At 38.9% G+C, this 8,669-nt stretch overlaps 1 protein-coding gene across 1 annotated transcript; it reads right to left on the bottom strand.

The window, feature by feature from the left end:
- Positions 1–245: 245 nt before the first annotated feature.
- Positions 246–1,835, bottom strand: LOC149818606 (uncharacterized). The gene is made up of 2 exons (XM_089985924.1): positions 1,553–1,835; positions 246–441 (listed from the first exon to the last, which is right to left on the bottom strand). Exons 1-2 carry the CDS (start codon positions 1,772–1,774, stop codon positions 355–357), a joined length of 309 nt encoding a protein of 102 aa, XP_089842050.1. The 5' UTR covers positions 1,775–1,835; the 3' UTR covers positions 246–354.
- Between the last annotated feature and the right edge of the window lie 6,834 nt (positions 1,836–8,669).

Genomic DNA, 8,669 nt, shown 5'->3' on the forward strand with positions numbered 1-8,669 from the left:
GACGGATTTAATTCCATCGCTATGTCGTCGCTAGATTAATATGAATAGCGACGGATGGTTCCGTCGCTAAGTCGTCGCTAAATTAATATGAATAGCGACGGAATCATCGGTCGCAAACACGAAAAAAATAAAAAAAAATTATTTAAAAATTAATTACCGAGAACTGTACAATTTCTATTTCTTGTACAATTTATATTTCCTGTAAATAAAAAACAAACCATACAAAAAAATTCATATAACAAGTATCTATAATAATTAATCGTTCCACCTTAAAATTAAGAAGTTTAATTATTTACAATTCAACAATTACAATTAGGAAAAATAAAAAAAATAGAACTTCTTCAACACAGTCCTCTAATCATCGCCAAGATTTTGTGCGTCTTCTTGTTCATTGTCTTTATCTGTCCCTTCAGCTCCACTACCCTGATTATCGCTAGCAGCCTACACAAGAAAAGAACAGTCAGTATTGATAAACAAAATATAATGAAATAAATTACACACTATATGTGATTCTATCATGTGCTCATGTGTGATCTAAGGCAATAAAAAAACTCTATATGTGATTCTATCATGCTCATATGTGTGCTAAGGCAGTCAAAAAATTGAATATGTGATTATAGCATATTCATATGTGTTCTAAGGCATATAAAAAAACTCTATATGTGATTCTACCATGCTCAGATGTGCTTTAAGGCAGGCAAAAAACTATATATGTGATTCGATCATGCTCGTATGTGTGCTAAGGCAGTAAAAAAATTGAATATGTGAATATAGCATGCTCATATGTGCTCTAAGGCAGGCAAAGCCAAAAATTTTATATGTGATTCTATCATAAATGATATATAACATGTTCATATGTGTTCTAAGGCAGTTAAAAAACTCTATATGTTATTATAGCATGCTCATATGTGTGCTAAGACAGTCAAAAAACAGAATATGTGATTATAATATGCTCATATGTGTTCTTAGGCAGTCAAAAAACTGAATATGTGATTATAGCATGCTCATATGTGTTCTAATGCAATCAAAAAAACTTTATATGTGATTCTATCATGCTCATATGTGCTCTAAGGCAGACAAAAAGTTAAATATATATATATATATATATAAATATATATATATATATATATGTGATTCTATCATGCTCATATGTGTGCTAAGGCAGTCAAAAAATTGAATATGTGATTATAGCATGTTCATATGTGTTCTAAGGCATATAAAAAAACTCTATATGTGATTCTACCATGCTCAGATGTGCTTTAAGGCAGGCAAAAAACTATATATGTGATTCGATCATGCTCGTATGTGTGCTAAGGCAGTAAAAAAATTGAATATGTGAATATAGCATGCTCATATGTGCTCTAAGGCAGGCAAAGCAACTTTATATGTGATTCTATCATGCTCATATGTGTGCTAAGGCAGTAAAAAAATTGAATATGTGATTATAGCATGTTCATATGTGTTCTAAGGCATCTAGAAAAACTCTATATGTGATTCTACCATGCTCAGATGTGCTTTAAGACAGTCAAAAAAACTATATATGTGATTATACCTGAGAGGGACCTGGAATCAAAGATCCCCTATCCTGAACAGCGGCCTTGATCTCATTTCGGAGAAAGGGGGCGACGGTGTATTGGAAGTAGTTATTCAGTGATTCATTAATGATCTCGCGTACATCATCACCGGAAAGAATAGTCGGCTGCTTGGAGCTTATGTCGGCGCAAGAAGTCGGTGAGCCGTAACTGGAAGAACCAATAACTGGTGAAGTGTTCATATTACTCCCAAACCCGAACACGCGACCTTTTTTGGGTTCACCTGCTGCAGTCACCCATGCTGTAGGATCAAATGATGGATGTTGAGTAGCGTCTTCGCCATATCGCTCTACCATCTGTTGCTCATATGCCTCCTACAAAATAATGTTTAAAGTATTCATTAATAATTAATGATAACATTATGATAACTTGCATATATATTGCAATGATTATTAATAGAATTAATACATATCGTTGTCGTTCTCGCCTTCTCTGATACGAAGACTCCCGTGGTCTTCCGTTTATGTGTTTCTACAAACACATCCTTATATGGTACACTGCCTCCTTTTTCTGCTTCCTGCGAAGTTAAATGACAAAAGATTTAGTACACAAGTTTGCAACAATACTTATAAAATTAATATTATATATTGATGAGTTACCATTTTCTTTAGGTGGCTCCCAAATGTCTTAGATCCACCTGTGTGTAGATGGGCTTCGGGCATCTTCGATCGATTTTGTGAAGCCTTCGCAGAGCGATTTTTAAATGCATCTCCTGCCCACTTATCGCACATTTCATCCCAGTAATCTCTCCTGATAGTAATAGGACCATGGCCCTTCCACAGTAATGGATCATCTACTACGCCAGATGCTTTTTTTGCTGCAGTCTTCATAGTGTGCAGCATGTCTGCAAATCGATTGGCAGCCACCTTCTGCCACACCTTCCTTGCATCATTTTCTTCCACCGTAGTTGCAAAGCGATTCGAAGCCTATAAATATTTTCAGAAAGTTAGTAGACATTGCTTAAATAAATTAAATATGAAACACATTAACTATGAGGAACAACTGTATACCATGAATAAGGACCACAATCTGTCTAACACCTCCTTTGGGTACTCTTTCCATTGAGCAACTGGTCCTGGTAGATGTTGAAGAAATGAATTCCTAATCTCCCGTACTACTTCTTGTGGCTCAAACCTCGTGCTGCACATGAATTGTTACACAGTAAATATCAATATAAAATATTTAAAAGATATGCAATAATTGAAAACAAAATACTTACGGTCGATTATCGATATACACTATTCGAATGAGTCTTCTTGTGCCAGCCTGAGAAGACCCTGTTTCCTGTGTTGGCTGTTGACTTGTGCGATCAACTGGTGTAGGTGGGTCGTGTACAGGCGCAACATCATCTGTAAAAAAATACATTAGAAATTCTCAGAATGTGCATTTGAACTAATCAAGCATCTAATTAGTTATATGATATACCTATCATAAGAGCCCGTGAAGATGAATGTTGATCGCTGGTTAGAAATCGACGATGGCAATCAAACCAGCAAGGCTTCCTTCCATGCCTCAATCTAAAAGCTTTGGAATCCTCCATGCAGTACGGACAAGCCAACCTCCCATGTGTGCTCCAACCAGATAACATACCATATGCAGGGAAGTCACTGATTGTCCATAGAACAACGGCCTTCATGTTGAAATTTTGTTTTTTGTGGGCATCATACGTGGTAACACCGTCATCCCACAGTACTTTTAATTCATCAATCAATGGCCTTAGATATACATCAAGATTTTGGCCAGGTGAGGTCAAACCAGGGATCAACAGAGACAAGAAAAGATTCGGACGTTTCATACACAAGCTTGGTGGAAGGTTGTATGGAGTTACAAATACTGGCCAGCATGAGTATGGAGTTGATCTACCCCCAAATGGATTAAATCCATCTGTACATAGACCGAGTCTAACATTTCGCACTTCCATTGCGAAGTTCTGATGAGTACGATCAAAGTGCTTCCAAGCTTCAGCGTCAACAGGATGCGTGATCTTGTTTTCATCGTGTCAAACTTTATTTGCATGTCATCTCATGTGTTTAGCTGTCTTTGAAGACATATACAATCGCTGCAATCTAGGAGTGATAGGAAAGTAGCGGAGTGACTTGTATGAAACTTCCTTTGATCTCGTGCTACCATTGCCTCTTGTCTTTGGCTTGAACCGAGGATGCCCACATGACGGGCATGATATGTCGTTTTCCTGATCCTTGAAATACAACATGCAGTGATTTGGACAAGCATCAATCTTTTTGTAACTCATACCTAGAGCGTTGACCATAACTTTCGCACGATAGAAATTTTGTGGCAATTTCTCATCTTTAGGCAACATACTCTTCACAATCATGCACAAACGGTCAAAACATGATTGACTCAAATTATACTCGGACTTCAAATTCATTAGTTGAAGAACTGCAGACAAGATAGTGTGACTCTCACAACCGTTCCAAAGTGGCTCATCAGCATCTTTAAGTAAATCATAAAATCTACTAGCTGCATCGTTTGGTGATTCTTCATCTACGGCAGTTCTTACATCACTAGAACTCATAGCAGAACCCAGTTCTGTTCCTGCAGCATCAAATATCAAATTCGTGTATGGATTATCGTGCACCACATTCACCCGTGCATCAAAATCGTTTCTAAATTCTTCTCCATGAAACGTCCAGTTCTGATAATCACTCACAAAACCCTTCCTGTATAGGTGATGTCTAACGCCATGAGGTTCTATAAATCGATTATTCTTACAAATCTTGCAGGGACACCTAATCCGACCTGTGGGATCTACCGTACTGACACTCGCCATTGCAAATTCAATAAAACTATCGACACCATCCATATATTCATGCGATAACTCATTGTCCACTATCCTACGGTACATCCATTCACGGTTTGCAGTCATTCTGTCGTATGATGTTACGAATAGTATCCTAACGAATTAAGAAAAAAATAATCAGAATGCTACAATGAAAAAAATATCAAATTTATCATGCAATATACTATGTCAAACAATAACAAGAATTTTGATGCATGCATTGATAACTTAATATTTTCATGTGCAAACTATTAATCACACGATACAATCATTTGAAGCATGCTTTTATTATAAAATTTCACATGGAAGTCAAAATCTAATTGAAAGTAACTACATGCAAGCATGTATACAATTACATCAAACATTGCAATACATCATAATCATTCATATCAAATAAATGGCAAACATGTACCTGCAGCAAACACACTTCAATATCTCACTAACTACTACCATGCTTAGCATGGACTCCGTACTCCAAAAATAAGAACACTTCCATATTTCTACATTAAAATCATGCTCAGCATGATCTCCGAACTCCAACAAAGCAGTCCTAGATATCAACAACTAAGTGAGTGTGTGAACAATAAAGTGCTGCATTCATAAATTAAATAACATGTGATACGTTTGCATCACTTACTCACCACGGGTATTTACCCGATTTGCATTGTTTTTGTCATTTACTTACCACAGGTGGCCGAGCACGAGTTGGTTCCGTTGAAAAATCTGCACAAAAACAAAACAAATTAAGTAACAAACTAACTAATCATGAAACAAGATGAAACACTAACTAAAAAAATTAAAACAAATTAAAACAACTCTAACTAATTGAAAGAAGAGAAAAGAAAAATAGTATATATGTTAAGTCAAATCTAACTAGAAGATGCTAATTTAACAAATCAGCTATAACATGTTGACAATTTCTAATCTGAACTACTTAGCAAAGGAATAGTAAATCAATCAATTAGTTTACTAGAAAAGATGTGAACTCCGTTTAACCACCACTATCATAAAGAATTCAAATAGCCCTAATCTAACTAACTGATTGTGAGAACATTAAATACCAATCTATCTAAGAAAAATATAATTATAAAAGACTAATAGATTGAAATACTCTAACTAACCAGATTTCAAGAAAACAAATTGAAGTAAAACTAACTACCAGTAGACATTAACAAACTAACAAATTGATAAAAAATTATGAACTACTCTAACTAGAACAAATTAACAAATTGATAAAAATTTATGAAATACTCTAACTAACCACAGTTGATTAAATCTCAACCTAGCCAGTTGATTTCGATTTGAATTTTTTTTTTTAATTAAATTTTTTTTTGAATTTTAAATCTCAACCTAGCCAGTTAAACCACCTGCCTTTCCGGCAGGGAAGGGGGTTAAACCCCCTGTCGGAAAGGCAGTTCCGGCATGGGGGGTTGACCCCCTGCCGTGCCTTTACGGCAGGGGGTTAAACCCCCTGCCTTTCCGGCAGGGGGTTTAACCCCCTGCGTTTCCGGCAGGGGGTCGACCCCCCATGCCTTTCCGGCAGGGTGTCGACCACCCCTGCCGGAAACGCAGGGGGTCGACCCCCCATGCCTTTCCGGCAGGGGGTCGACCCCCCCTGCCGGAAACGCAGGGGGTCGACCCCCCCTGCCGGAAACGCAGGGGGTCGACCCCCCTGCCGGAAAGCACGGGGAGCGGCGGCTGGCGAGGTCGCCGGTGGCCGGCGCAGTCGACAGCAGAGAGGGGGAGACCTGGAGCGAAGCTCGGGGGCCACTGGGTCGCCGGAACTCAGAGCGGAGGCGAAGAGGTGGCTGCAGGGAGGATCGTCGGTCGTCGGCGGCTGAGGACGCCGGTTGCGAGTCGCCGGCGAAGGGGAGACAACACCTCCCGGCAGCAGCCACAGGGAGGAACAGCAGGGAGGAGGAAGAGGTCGGCGGCGGGTCGCCGGTGCTCGGGGTCCCTGGCGCAGCCGCTAGCCAAGCAGGGAGGTCGGTAGCGAGGATCGTCGGCGAGGCGGCGGCGGCCGGACGGTGGCGAGAGCCGACGGGCGACGGGAGGGAGAGGGCGGCGGGCGGGAGCAATACAGCGAAACAGGAAAAAGAGAAAGAGGGATGGGATTAGGGATTTACGCGATATTTAGCGACGGCTTAGCGACGGAAACATTCCGTCGCTAAGCCGTCGCTAAATCAAAATACAAAAACCGCGACGGAATATATTCTGTCGCTGCTCCGTCGCTAATTAGCGACGGATTAGCGACGACAGAGTTCCCTCTCTAAATCCATCGCTAAAATGGTGTTCTTGTAATAAAAAGTAGCGACAAAAAATTTAGTCGCTAATCCGTCGCTAAGTAGCGACAGATTAGCGATAAAATTTGTTTCCTCGCTAATCCATCGCGAATTAGCGACAGATTCTATCTCTAGCTAATCTGTCGCTAATTAGCGACGGATTTTTTCCGTCGCTAATTAACAATTTTCTTGTAGTGTGCACAGATCCAGATTTTAGGGGAATACAAAGAGAACCATTTGTGGACCACCAAATTCAACCTCTGGTCACACCTAAGCATCTTGTTTGGAGTTATGATACAACCGAATCAATTCTTATTACTTTATTAGACAGCTCCACGTGTGCATTTTTTAATTTGCCACTAATTTCTGTTTTGTTTAATTGACTGAATGATAATAAAAAAATCCTCCACTTATCACCAATTTACATAATAGCCAAACAACCTTTTAATTATTGCATTTAAGTGCCTCTTTTTTACAATGACACTAGTACTAATTGTTTTAATATAATTTTTGCACAAAACAAATTTGCTATCAATCAATAATATCTCATTACTCAAACTTTTTTAATAAAATATCGCCATACGTATGGATTCCTCATGGTTCAAATGCTCGAGAATATTCTTCGGACCAAAACGTTTAAAAATTAATGCATATTTTTTCTTTATGGAAATTGTAATAACATAATTATACTAAAAAACGTCTTTTTGGTGAATTGAAAACATGTTTTCATCAAATGGACCATGCTCATTGGAAATGCATGTGTGATATTCACTTATTAATGTGCCATGTGCATCTGCACCATTATACATATACACACACAAACGAGAGTATATTTGCTACAATAGTTTGCATGTACAAATGACGGCAAATTCTTTTTCTTTTGTAAATCTAACCCTATAAATGTAATTTACATGGACAATTTTGTATGAATAAGAATTTTGGTTTATAGCAATGTGTGAACAGGTTTTTTCAGTGATCCAAAAAATGGTTATAAATGCTTCTAAATTTATTGATTACAGAAAACACATTTTCCATTGAAAAAACAGCATCCAAGATGTATTCCTAATAATCAACCATGCTGAAATTATGTTTTGAATAATAACCACGTTTAGCATATCGACAATGCGAGATTGGGTCAAAACAACTTGCATCATGAGATCACAGTTCACATACTGTACCCAGTTGTATATAAGAGACAAGATGAGAAATACCACGGTTGGCCTACCATCAAAGCCAGCCCATCATGCCCAAGATTCTGAGGTAGGTTCAGGTGCAATCACATTGCACAAATGCAATGTGCCGCTGCACCTAAACACCCTCCATCTTTTATTGTACAGCTTGGCAGAGTGGGGCCCTCTAAAACCACCTGACAAGATAGCTGGGTTAGGGAGGTAAAAAAAAAAGATAAGGGGAAGACGGTTCCCTCACTTGTGTAACCGCCTTCTCTATTTCGTTGGAGGGGGAATGAGGATAAACCTCGCCTCCCACGATCGATGGGTGGGGTGAGGTTTATCCTAACCCACCGTGAGGGCCTTATGAAAAGCCCCTCATGGTGAGTCTTCTTACCCATCGATACTCAAAGAGTGAGAGGGTGAGGAGAGAACAAAAAGAAAAACGTGAAAGAGTTGTAGATAGAGAGAGGGGGGCTTATCGGAACCACTGCAGGTATGTCGTCCTCTTCTTCCTCTCTTTTTTTTGGTTGTTTAGAGGGTTGGCAGCCCCTTCCGTCCTATATTAGTGACAGACTTGGGTCAGTCTGGATGCAACCCAGACCGAACCAGGCGGTTTGGGTTGGTCTCGACTGAACTAGGCGGTTTGGGTGGCACCTAGACCAAATCAATATATATATATATATATATATATATATATATATATATATATATATATATATATATATATATATATATATATATATATATATATATATATATATATATTCGATCATACTGGTCTGACTCGGTCATACCACTATAAGAAACTTGTGGATTAGCGACG

The sequence above is a fragment of the Nuphar pumila genome, chromosome 13 (genome assembly GCF_984573655.1).
Source record: "Nuphar pumila chromosome 13, dmNupPumi1.hap1.1, whole genome shotgun sequence".
Taxonomy (NCBI): Eukaryota; Viridiplantae; Streptophyta; class Magnoliopsida; order Nymphaeales; family Nymphaeaceae; genus Nuphar; species Nuphar pumila.